Source organism: Echinops telfairi, unplaced genomic scaffold, assembly GCF_000313985.2.
Source record: "Echinops telfairi isolate 266 unplaced genomic scaffold, ASM31398v2 ScPeMD7_10;HRSCAF=50, whole genome shotgun sequence".
Classification (NCBI taxonomy): domain Eukaryota; kingdom Metazoa; phylum Chordata; class Mammalia; order Afrosoricida; family Tenrecidae; genus Echinops; species Echinops telfairi.
In genome coordinates this window covers 12,859,778-12,872,924 of record NW_022103907.1, presented here as the reverse complement: position 1 = coordinate 12,872,924, position 13,147 = coordinate 12,859,778, and the positions used below count along the sequence as shown (strand labels likewise).

Below are 13,147 nucleotides of genomic sequence, written 5' to 3'. Positions count from 1 at the left end.
TGGCGCTCTTGGGCAGCGCCTGCAGCGGGTGCTCGGGCCTGTCGGCCTCCTTGGCGAAGCTGACGGGCCGCAGGAAGCAGATGTCCAGGCTGGACTCGGACGAGGCGGGCGAGCAGTTCTCGAAGAGGGCCGGGGCCTGGAAGGGCTCCTCGTCGTAGGGCGTGGGCAGCGCGAAGATCTCGCCGCCATACTCGAACTCCTCGTAGCCAGCGGGCACGAAGCCGCGGGCGTCGGGCAGCAGCTCGGCTGGGGCGCGCAGGGAGCGCTCCACGTTGCCCAGCGGCTCGGCCGGCGCGGGTTCGAAGTCCATCTCGGGGATGGCCTGCAGGGGCCCGGCGAGCGTCTTCACGTCCTGCTCGGCGGCACAGAACTGCGCGGGCGCCAGGAGGCTCTCGGGCCTCTCGTGCTTTCGGCCCTCCAGCTCCCAGTCACTGGGCTTGCCGGGCTGCATGCTCTCCATCAGGTTTTGCTGTGGCTGGCTTTTCTTCGCGGGGGCCAGCATATGTCTTTAGAAGGGAGACAATACAAAACAGGTGTGTTACGGTTTGTTCCTGCAGGACTCTTCCCGAGGGCTTGCCCGAGATCCACTCCCAGCACGGCTCAAAACACTGCTACTAGCAGCTCCTAAAAGCGTATCCGATTTAGAATTCTCATGAGCCCCAGGCCCCCATGGGAAAGTGGACTTGTGCTCTGTCAAACGGGTGCCCGAAATCCTCCTCCTAATATCCCAACGTAGCGGTGGTTGGTAAGCAGGACGGCCATCACTCCCCTTGTGGAAGCTGTGACCTTCCTTGCCCACCACTGGGCACCTGTCAGTGTCCCAAGCACCATTGTTTTCGATTCTCTCCCCTTGCTTTGCTGCCTTACAAAATCATGGAAACTCGACTTTGGTTCTACTCGTGACTTTTCAGACGTAAAACGAATTGTGAGTTCTCATAGGAAGTAAACGTGACAAGATCTGGAAAACCGATGAATCTGGACAGTGGGCATGTAGAGTTCACTGTACCTATGAATATGTGATATTTTCATGATAAATGAAAAAGGCATGCCGTGTCCGTCATCTGACTTGCCACCCACAAAAGCATTACCAAAATGTGAACGCTATCACTGAATCTGCCCAGCTCCCTTGAGGCTTTTAATTTTTTTAAGTCATGGATAAGTAGTAATAGTTTATATAATACCACAACAAACCCGTTATTCAGACATGAGTCTCCCTTTGTGCTGGCACATAGTTGCCAGATAGATGTAATTGGATTCCTTAACTGCATACTGATCCGAATGGATTTGATTGGGAGTTCATTTTTAAAATTCTACAAAAAAAAAAGCATAAAGAGAATGTGGAAGCCAACACTGAGAGTTTACTTTGGTGATCTTAAAATGAAAACCAGGCCTCACATTTATAGATGTGAAAAGAAGTAGTGAAACAAAATATTGACCGACCTGGAATTCTTTTGACTTGGAAGAGCGTTATTGAGGAATTTTTGTTTGGTTTTGTGTGTTGTGATTGTGCAAGAGCGCTACTCTCTCTGCAGTGTGATGACAGCTATCTTGTTTGGTCTGGGATTTCATTGGGGAGTGAGAGTGTCTATTTGTTGCACTTCAAAGTTTTATTATTGACTCAGGAGTTGAAGAAATCCACAAAGTAAATAGCCATTTCCTGCCTGTCTTCCCCACCTTTAGCAGAAAAAGTACTTTTTCTGTGAATCTTCTTTTTAGGAAGCAAATCATTCTGAGCCCTATTTATTATTTATTTAAAGTCTCATGGGCCTCAGCATGATCCCATTACCCACTTCCATCTCCACATTTTCACCTCCATCTCTCTGAGAAAGGTTCTTATAAAAGAGATGAGGGAATAGAGTTAAGCAAAGTTTCCTTTCATGGTGTTGGTCAGCTGCTGTTTCCAGCTATTACAATTGGCATTCTAAAACGGTAGTGATTAAAAGTTGAAGTCATCTCAAACCTCCTACATGTCACTCTATAGTAAATTTTAAGAAAGAACTTGCATAACTTCTAAGTTTGCCTTAAGGTAATGAAGACCCTAAAAGAAATAAAAGACTAAGAAAGTTTGTGAGGACAGTCTATGTTTGATAAAGGGGGAATTTGGAATTTTTAGTCTCTAGAAATCCCAGTTTGAAAAGCCATAGAGTTGCCTTTGTTCTTAACTTCTAGAGGTAAAACGAGTTTGAGTTACATAAACCCTTACTCTAAGGATTCCTAAGATGTTTACTGAATGAGGACTCAGATAGACACCTAAACTGGCCTAGCTTAGTGTGCTAGAAGGTTGTTAGTGTTCAAAGACCTCATTAAGGTGACAATCCTTACACTGTCCAGAAGAGCTTTCAGGAAAGCAGTCAGCCTTGGTGAAGAGAACTTTGGAAGTTGTCCTTCCTGAAGGAGCTTAACAGGAGAACCAAAAACAAGGCAACATTCTTTCCGTGTCACCTCTTCCTCCGAACCCAAGCTTCCTCAGACCTTGGCCTAGGCCTCTCTTTCCCTCCACTCTATCTTTTGGAGGCTTTACCTTGGTGCCCACCTTTCTGAGGGGCTATAAAATACCTTCCTGTTCTCTTACAGCTCTCTCTTAAAATCTATCATTGTGCAAAATCAAGAGACTCGGGCTGGAGGCGGAGAGCAGCTGCGTGTGGTAAAATTGTTGGGAGCAACTCCCAGCTGGGCCTACTCCTTAACACGAGTGCCTTTTTTGGGGCCCTGGTATCAGGTCAAACATTGGCAACTACATAATGGCCGGATCCAGGCTGCCTTACTACCCCACCCAGCTACCTGAGCCAGAGGACTCTGCCATCATCCGTTCTACAGCAATAGGTGCTTACGTGACAGCAGGGCCAGAGCTAGGAGCAGAAGGGTAGGGTTGCATCATCTCTTCTGAATGGATCCCACTGTCCCGGACAGCCTCAGGGCCTGTGGTGGAGGAAGTGTCTTGCCCAGCATTTGCACATTGGGAAGCCAGGCCTTTGTACAGCTTTGCCAGGGATGACCTAACAGAATAGAGGCAATCATTCTCAAGATGTGCAATGGGAAATCGAGTCTCTGAACCTGTAAGTTATGCCACATGGACAGATAATGCTTCTGGGAGGAAGTTCAGTCCCGCAAGTCTTTCACCGGGGCTTTCTTTAACCAGGTTACCTACACAGTAGGGTGCAAGCTGGCTGATGAACATGATAAAGAACAGATTGACTGACCAAAATGAGTTTGGGGGCCACATTAGGTGGGAGAGAGCATTGTTTCCTGGACTGAAGCACCCACAGAATTGATTCTCTTAATTTGATTATCCATTGACTACCTAGCTCGGGGAAAATAAATTCCATGTGGCTATTGTCTGTTTTCTTCCATGTGGTATAGTCAATGCTTGCAGACAGAACCTAGTACAGAGCGGTTGCTCGATACCTATAGACTGAATTCATGAAACCACATTGTGGCCTGTGAACTACAATTTTGAATTGGGCATGTTTAAGGAAACCAAACTATTTTTGAGGGGTCAGAAATGTGGGAGACGAGGCAAATCTGCATAGGCATTTAAGGTAAAAGTACCTACTTTCTTTTCTAAAGTAACTTCCTCCTAGTCGTCGCCAGCCAGGTTACCTCCTTCCCCTCCCCCTTCCCTCTTCTCCTCTGTCCCCACACCCTTCCCCCATCAATGCATTTCAGCTCCTTAATATACTATGTTATGCTGTGACAGACACCTAGTCTGACTGAGCTACTTCCCTGCCCTCAGAACCCTTGATAGACCCTCCACTTGGCAACATCAGTAAATTATTGTCAACTAATATGGCCTGTCAAGTCATAATTCCTTATATGATATAACTGTGGACTTTATATTCCTGTGGCTGTAGTCTCATTTTGTTTCCTTGGGGGCATCTTTGACTTTACCTTAGTAGAGAGTGTGACTTGAGACAGCTTCCTTTGTGGGAGATATATATTATGGTTATAACACACATCGGCTCACCTGGAAAGCCACACCCCTATTTCCTGACTGCACTTTAGTAGAAGCCAGAAGACCTGCTGTGACTTTTGGACATTTGGTGCTTCTGGCGTGGGACTTTGCATTTGGCTTGCCTCTACCTGACCTTCAGATTTGAGACTGAACAGCATCCACTACCACGAGACATTTCCTCAAAGTGCTGTTTCTGAGGGACGTTGCAGAGAATCACAGAGCCCAGGGATGTAAAGAAATTTACCCAGGGCATGGGGGTGGGAGGTAGGGTGAAGGGAGCACAATAGCATCTTAGAAAAGTTGCACATTTGGAACATCTTTAATCTCCAACTCTTTGAGAGTAGCCAGACATTAATTCTAGAAGAAATTAATACCACAATCAAAACCTTACTTCTTGAGCTTTTTCCGTTTCTGAATAAGCAAATCCTCATTGCATTGAAACAGCAGGGTGTAGTGTGAGATAAATACTCGGAGGCGCTGAACACACACGAGAAGTAAGTAATAGTCAGGGTGTTCTTGCTCCGTGAACTTCAGGACATTCTGAATGGAGGACAAAGGGAAGCCACGCTGCATTAGTAGAATGAAGGTCATTTGCACATTGCTTTAATCTATTGTGAAAGCATGGTAGTCCTTTAATCAATACAACTAACAATACAAATGCCCATCAAAATATTAGTTGAAAGGTTAGACTTGTTGCTCCATTTATTCATTAGTCCAAGACAAAATAAGTCACTATTGCCATTGTGGCTACAGCAATGGGCTCAAACATAACAATTGTGAAGCTGGCAAGGCTCCGATGGTATACAGAGTCACTATGAGTTTGATGGCACCTAACAATAATAGAATTGCTAGTTGCAATAGATCACTTCTATGTAAACTTTCTCAACATGGATTTGTAACTCCCACTAGATGAATGGCTTTTTCCTGTAAACAGTTACAGTCTTCAGTCTCAGAAACCCACAGGAGGTCCCTATGAGTCGGTATTGACTCCATGCCAGTGAGTTTCTCACCATGTCTTTTAACTCACCAGATGAATGGGTGGGACTAAGCAAATGAATGCTTTGGAGCCATAAGATAATTGGCCAGCTTGCAAATAGTGCAAATACAGTGCATGGTAACTTGCTGGGGGTGGGATCAGGCAATTAAGATGTTTGGAACTCTGATGAGGAAATTGGTCATCCCACTAAGGCTTAAAAATGAACCCAGCAGAGGCAGATGGGAGGGCATGACTTCACAAAGAGACAGGAGCAGAGAACATCCTTTGGACCTGGATTCTCTGGGAACCTCCTAGCTCCAGGAGATAGTCGTAACACCAGCGATAAGGAGTGACAATGAGAAACAGCAGTAGAGAAAGAGCAGCAGCTGGAGCAATAGAAGACTGGCAGGAAGTAGCAGAGTGAACTTCCCAGTCCATGGATCTGAGTGTGTTCCATTAGGAAGTTGAGTGGGGTGGTTTCAGGCACTTGACAAGTGCTCACAGAGCCAAAAAGCTGAGCATCTTCAGGCGAGTCTCCCCAGGGGACCTGAATGCCTCCAAGGTGGGGCTAAAGAGCTTTGTAACACTTGTATGAGCAGAGTAAAGGCCAGGCCAAGAGGCTGAGAGACAGAGAGGCCTGCCTGTGAGCGGTCCCAATCAAAGAACTATATCCTGAGTCCTTTCTGCTCCTAAGTCGTAACCTGTTCCTTCCCTAACAAACCCATAATTGTACTGCCTGTCAGCTCTTATGGCCACTGCCATGAATTATTGAACTCGGCCGAGTAGTAAGGAATGCCATGGGAGTCCCCTGGTGTCGGAATTGGTAAAAAGGGAAGTTTGACCTCTCTGTTTGATAAGAATATGTTTATATATTTTTAGGAATCACCAACTAAGTGGGCTGATTAGCCAGATAGTTCCTCGATGACTGTAGAACCAAAGAAAGTGCTCAGAATCTAGCAGGAGCTGATCAGGATCCTGGATCAGCAGAGGTGGAAATGGCTGAGAAATGAAGAAAGAACTTGAAAGGCAGCTATAAGGCACTAAAATAAAAAACATTTCAAAAGTAAGGACATATCGTTCACGCCGCAGATCTAACACAAAGTAATCATAATGATCTACATCATGTAAACATCTCTTGAAAATATTAGTGATTCCTTGACTTTACCATGTTCCTTAGTTGAACACCAAATCTAATTATCTCACATGAAAAACAGTGTGGTGGCTTGCCGAGCCATGCCTACCTGCAAATGTATCAGGTATTCTGGGATGCGCTGGACTATGTGAAAAAACAGTGTATAGATGTCAGATTTAATCTCTTCATCACCCTGAAGGAAAGAAAAGGTGGAGTCAGCCATCAGTCCCACGGGAGTAAGAAGCCTTTACTAGCCGAGCATTTTCTTCTTCTAAGTTGTCAGGCAGCATTGATCTCTCATGGAAGAGGCCACAGACATGTTTAAGGACATACTCCAGGAGACAGCGTTTCCTAGCGGGCCCCATCTTCTACTTATTTGAATCTATTCAACTTTCCAAACGAATCCCTCCATTGGCTACAACTTAGAACTGTGAAAGACCGGAGTGGGCACTCAACAAATCATGACTAAGTTGAAAGAATTCACTAAGGCTCTCCAAGTAATCGTTATAACGACTTTACTAATAAACTTTAAGAGTCCCCAGGGTCTCATGAAAGTTGGGAGGGCGTGGGAGTAGTTGAAATTAGCAGCAGGAAACATTGGGCTTTCTCCATGACTCTTCCCTTCTGTTCTCTTCTTTCTCAAATATTTAATGAGTGCTAACATGGTAAGGGGCTTCGGTGGCACCATAGGTTAAAGGTTGAGCTGCCAACCTCAAGGAAAGTGGTTTAAATGCACCAGCCACCCCTGTGATAATTAAGTTTACTGTGCCAATAGAAACGTGGGATTAATCAGGTCACAGTTTGCTTGAAGGGCAAAGAGATAAATGGCTCTGCAAGGTCCGGTCCCCTCTTCTCAGACCAGCTAGTTCTCTGCCTCAACCTGTAAGCTACACTACCTGTGGGCCAAGCCAGCCTGTGGATCATGTTGTGAGCTTAAGGCTCCTTTGAGACTTGCTTTGCCATGCTGCTAGTGCATACATCGCTTGAGTTTGAGGTGGGTGGATCCCGTTGCCTTGCATAGCTTGAGCATGCATAGCTTGAGCATAGCCTTGCATAGCTTGAGTATAGCATAAGGTGACCAGACGTCCCGCTTTTGGCAGGACAGTCCTGATTTTTAACAATTTTTCCCTTGTCCTGTGGCATTTTTTTAAAGTCCCGATTTTTGGAAAGAATGCACGACAAGCTAGGGCATACAGTTTTCGGCTGCCATGTGGCTATTTCACCAGGATATGACTTTTATCAATGGTGTCCCACTTTACCAATGTTAACATCTGGTCACCTTAATATAGCATCGGGCCTGCTTCACTAAGCTCCTGAGCCCTGCAGTTTGCTGCCTGTGGGCAGACTCTGCCTGCCTTGCCTGAGGGAGGACTCTCCTGTCTGCTTCTTTGACCTTCTACCCAGCAGCCTTCATGAGTTGAAGGACTCCCAGTAGTATCTTATCTGTTCCATGGAAGTGAGTTGGACTGATCCCTCTGTACTGCTGTGTGGACTAATTAGCTATGATATTTCTTCTTGCTGTATAAATATGTGTGTGTGTGTGTGTGTGCGCGTGCACGCACACGCACACGTGTGCACACTGCTTTTGTTCCCCTAGAGAACACACACCTAAGGAAGAAAATTAGTCTATCCACTCCCATAAAGATTTACAGTCTCGAAAACCCAATGAAGCACTTTTACTCTACCCAAATGGGGTCACTGTTGAGTTAAAATTGACACAACAGCAGTAAGCAGCACAAGCTAGGGAATCCCTGGATGTCACAATAAGTGCTTCCCCACTCACCAGAAGGTTGGCAGTCCTAACCCACCTCGAGGCAGCTTGGAAGTCAAGCCTGGTAATCTCTGAAAGCCCAGCCTTAATAATCCTGCGGAGCAGTTCTACTGTGGCCATGCACACGTGGGGGCTCTCTGAGTTTGAATCAACTCAATGACAGAGTAACAACAATGTGTGATAGGTAAGTTCTGGGTTGGGAGTGAGGAGGGAGTTGAAGTGAAAGGTTAATAAGACAAAGTTGCTTACCTCTTGAAAAAAAATTCTTTACCTCTTGTGAAATTTAACTCTTAGCTTTAGGGTTTCTGATATTTATTCCAACTGATCTTAAATAACTAGAATTGTTATATATTTAGATGTGTTTATTGAGCACCTAGTATACCACTAGCAACACGACTAGAGTTACTTTACTGACTGGCAAAGGGGGACCTGAGTTTAACAGTCAAATTCCTAGCTTCTGAACTTGAGAAACAGAAAAAAACATGTATAGCTTGCAAGCGGCACCCTGCAGAGATCTCTACTTAGGACAGCTGGCTGATCTGTGTGTGGGTCCAATGGGACAGAACAGAGGGCCGGAAAAGGCGGGAGAAGATTAAAGCAACAACACAGATCCCTTAGTTGGCTCCTCTAATTCCTGATAGGGATTCAGTGGATCTGTTCCATCTTCCAGTTTGGAAAACAAGCTAAAGTACTTGCTGAGTGGATGGGCAGCATCGGGCCGCTGCCGCTGTAAGCAAAGGGCGGCACATACGCACAGTGAACTCACCTCCTTCAGCACAACAACATGAACCAAAGAGATGCATTCAGGCAGGTCCCTCAGGTAGGCAACATAGTAGTCCAAGAAATTGTTCTTGAAAACAAAAAGGCATTGTAAGACCGGGGAACAAGGAACTCACATTCTCATAGAGCCATGTATATCCAAAAGGGGTACTTTGCAGAGATTGTTTTTACCATTCTTTTTTCATGTTTATTAATTATTTAATGTTTGTTAATACTTTGGGGGGACTTTTAATTTATCTTTTAAAAATCATTTTTTGGTTGTAAGATAAAGATTGCTATGGAGTTGGAAACCCTAATTCAATAACTCTACTTCATTGAGAGAAAGCTAAATAATATCAACAAAGGAAGTGGGGGTGGGTCATGTAAGCTGAAAAGTTAATTTTTACTTATCAAATGATAAATATGTATATATACAAAGCCCCTTTCATTTTAACCCTCTAGATCCAAGTGAGGAACTTGGATCCAACCCACCTCATATTGTCTATCTAGACCAAGGGCTCTTAACTTTTTCCTGCAAGGGAAGACATATTCTTTCAAACCCCTCAAGAAAACAATTCTCAGCTTCCTGATACATTTACATTAGCACACCAATTCTCAGCTCAAGAAATCATAGTACAAGTGAGTAAGAAGGAAATTGGAAGCATAGGGTTAAATCCACTCTAATCTATACAAGTAAATCATTCAGTAACACATTTGTTATCCACGGTTGTCAATCATTGACGTACAGAGATCTATTGCAGACAAAATCTGGTTTGCATACCAGTCTTAATTGGCCCACAGAGTATTTTTTTAATGAGAAAGTTTCATATAAAAGTCTAGATTTCCAAAAAAAAGTCTAGATTTCCACCTTCTCTTGAAATATCAGAAGATCTGGCAACTTGTGTGCTCCTTTCTCACATCATAATTGGATAAAGCTGAGTAGTACTTCCTTGTAGCAGGAACACGTGCTTCCCTCGGCACACTTCCCCCCAGTCCATAATGTACATATGAGTATTGTACGTCACTCAGCTCACCTTGTTCGTTTAGGTCACTGTCTGGTCTTAGAGGCATTTGAGTTTGTAACTTTTGGCCTGGGTCATATTTTCCTTTTGTAAGACATTCTAGAGATTTTAAGACTTTGCATTCTTTCTCCGTGCAAGTGAAAAATAAAAAAGCATTCAATAGCTTCCAGTCACATTTTTAAAGATCTCTAAAGAGGGAAAATTGTGTGTGGAGATGCATAGACATATACAAACTTCATATAGTATATGTAAACACTTGTATACATATATAAACCAAACTCACTGCTATCAAGTCTATTGTGAATCATAGTAATTCTGTAAATCTTCACAGGAGCAGTGTCATCTCTCTCCCGAGGAGCAGGTCCTAGGTTCGAACTGATAACCTTGGAGCAAGCAGTCCAACGTGTACTTGGCAGTACCACCATGGCTTCTCTCTCTGTGTCTCTCTAACTGGTTGCTTTGTTCTATTTGCCTTGGAATTGATTCTGACTCATGGCGACCCCATGTGTGTCATGGCTGATCGTTTTGAAAGTAGAACTTCAGGCTTTTCTCCCAAGGAACCCCTGGTTGGACATGTACCTCCCAACTTTTCTATTAGCAGGTGATCATCCTATTAGTGACTGAGCACACTAGCTTTTAACCAGCCCCACCCCCAGGGACTGCAGAGGCAGTACATGACAGAAGAAAGTGATGAACTAGACGTTCGAAGGCCTGAGTTCTAGCATCAGGTCCCGACTGTGTAGTTTGCTGGGTGATTTCAGCAGTCTTGTCATTTCTCTGGGCCTTACCACCGTCCATTAAATGAGGAGGTTCACCCAGATCTCCAGTTCTTCCCGCTCTGATAGTCACTGATTCCAGGTGCTCACCAAGAAAACCAGAAGCAGAGGAGTGAGAGACGGTCACATAATTAAGTTGATGAAGGAATGAACAAAAACTCACCTCATCATTTGTCAATTTCAGGAATAAATCTCCAAGGACTCCTTGGCGTGGCCACTTCAGGACCCTTTCCTGCAGCGCATGAAGCAGATCCAGGTGCTGCTGGACAAGATACCGTAAAGAGCCAGGGAAGAGGCTTGAAACAGAATAGAAACAGAATCACACAAACCAGGTGTAGAGAACAAAAGACCATGTAAGAATATATGCCGCAGGTCTCATCTTGCCAATCAAGACGCCCTGACGGTCTGCAGTTGGGTGGTGTTGTTTTTTACAAGACACTCTAAGCCTCACAGCACACAGAGAAGAGGGTACCCAGACCCTCTGTGAGAGAATGCAAGGACTCCTTCCACTCATTTCCCATCCCTTCTGCCTCTTGAATCCTGAGCATACAAGGTCAGCTGACACGTAAACACTAGAGGAAAGGCCTTTGGATGTAAGCTCATAGAGATGTGGGCTTGGAAGAGCCTAGTAACCCCAGTCTATATCAGAAGGAAATTCAGAGGGGTGGCTAGACAGCTGATGGAGAGAAGACCCTAAGCCTGATGGAGGAAATCACAGATGATCATACTGAAGAGGTAGAGGTCTCACCGTGGAAGATTTCTCCCCATCTGGTGTATAAATGGTAGTACAGGAAAAGATGCTAGGTCTCCCTGGTACGATTCAGCTTTGTAACGACTTGCCCACTACAGCCTATGTAATAGGTCTTAGCTTATCTAGGTCTTTTCTTTCGATTCCTCCTCCCAGCCTTTCTATCTAGAACGCTGCCTGCTGCTCCACTAAGGCTAGCGGGAGGTGCTTGCAGAGACGCAGAACAACCCTCCTGGATTGTCCACCGCAGTAACAGCGACTTTAGGGTCAGGAAAGCAAAGGCTAACATTTCCATCAAATAGCGCAAAAGCATTGAGTTGCCTGAAGAGCAATGACCTATGATGGGTCTGTGTCAAATATTGGAAACAGGCTTTCCTCGCCCCTACTTCGTCCCACTCTTCCACCCAATTTAGCAAGCATATGATTTTTTAAATTTTATGGTCAGTATATAAACTCAATGATGAAAGTTATCAGAAGAGCATTCTCTTGAAAATGACTTTTTTCTTAGGAAAAAAATGGAAACTCAAAGCCCTGTGAGCACAGCCACAGATGCGGTGGCAGTCACACCCCTCTGCACATGGGGGAGTCCTTGGGTCCATGGGGTCCCGCTCTGGATCGGCAGAATTCTAGTCTGAATCAGCCTCATCAGCCTCTAACTCCAAATCTTCCACTTCCTGGAACAAGGACTCATCTACTTCCACATGATTTCCAGCATCCTCCAAGAATTGGATATCAGATGTACTGAGATGATGATCTGCTTAGAATAGTCATTTCCTACTTAATTTATATTTTTTCCTGCTTGCTCCTCCTCTTTCATTTCTTTTTCATTTCCAAGAGTTCTGCATCAAACTCGGCCTTCCAACTTAAGACATTCTTGATTGTAACAGGAGTGCCATGAAATAGCGTTACTTTTCATCTTTTTCCTTCTCCTCTTCTACTTTTTATTAGGTCTACTATTTCACTTAATTTTTCTTGCACAGCTGATGCTAAAGATCATTATTATACCAAGGTTTCTTCTGCCTGCAATGATAGTAATTTTAAAGTGTCTCAAACATCATTATCTGCTACATTTTCCTGGGAGAATATTTCATAGAAGGGAGTGTCATCTGGGTATTTTTCACTGTACATAAACAAACGAGCGTAGTGTGGACAGGCTTACATGTCACAGTAATGGGGACACGGATGAAGTCTCTGGTAACACTGTGGAGTCAGGGTAAAGGGGACTCCAGAGCCTCCAGCTCATTGCGCCGCTCCTCACCCTAATCCATCATTGTGACCCTCCCTGCTGCCCATGGGAGGCCCAGGCAACAAGGCGGCATGCTGCAGCTGGTCAAGGGCATGATTGGCTATCTGGGAGGGATGCAGATGGATAGCAAAGGGAGAGGGAGATACAGACACACTGAAGCTATCTCACTGTTTTGCCTACAGCCACACCTGGCTCCCAGAAGCAGCCTATCCCCTCTGTCCCCCAATTAAAACAAGCATTTTAAGTGCTCAGCTGCTTTTCTGCTTCTCCCTCAACTGGGGGTGAAGTGATGACCACCAGAGCCGTCTGTCTAGTCTTTGTAACGCTGTTGAAGTTATTTCAGCTCTCGCCACACAGTACTCACACAGTGGGAGAAGTAAACTCAAAGCCATCAAGGGAAATCCAGTTATCATTTCAAATGACTAAATTAGCACTTGCCAGTCTTGCCCCATTAGGCCCAAATCACTTCCTCTCAGTGTATTAGGAGCTACTCCTATGTGATGGGCACTGATAATCCAGCAAGTGCCACCTGGTGGTGATCTGTGGCATACAGCTGTTGAGTTCTCCATGGACTTGAAGCTGGAATTTATTTTAAGAGACTGTTTTGTTACACAATCCTGTCCAGGTGATCATTGGCCCTCTGTGGCAAGCATTCAGACAAGGTTGTTTGGTCCCAAGGCAGAGAGCTTTTTCTGGGTGAAGCCGACTGGAAACAAGCAAGGAGCACCCACACCTGTTATGCCCCAACAAACAACAGCCCACAGA

General features: G+C 44.9%; 1 protein-coding gene and 1 pseudogene across 1 annotated transcript in view; both read right to left on the bottom strand.

Moving 5' to 3' along the window:
• ARHGEF33 (Rho guanine nucleotide exchange factor 33) overlaps positions 1-13,147 on the bottom strand; it is a 93,024-nt gene that overhangs the window by 11,700 nt on the left and 68,177 nt on the right. The window contains exons 11-16 of the mRNA XM_045287031.1: positions 10,552-10,684; positions 8,598-8,681; positions 6,170-6,253; positions 4,344-4,492; positions 2,832-2,996; positions 20-506 (exon numbers count right to left, since the gene is read on the bottom strand). Coding sequence (XP_045142966.1) covers positions 20-506; positions 2,832-2,996; positions 4,344-4,492; positions 6,170-6,253; positions 8,598-8,681; positions 10,552-10,684 — 1,102 coding nt within the window. The remainder of the gene's footprint in view (positions 1-19; positions 507-2,831; positions 2,997-4,343; positions 4,493-6,169; positions 6,254-8,597; positions 8,682-10,551; positions 10,685-13,147) is intronic.
• Positions 11,494-13,115, bottom strand: LOC105979389 (annotated as a pseudogene).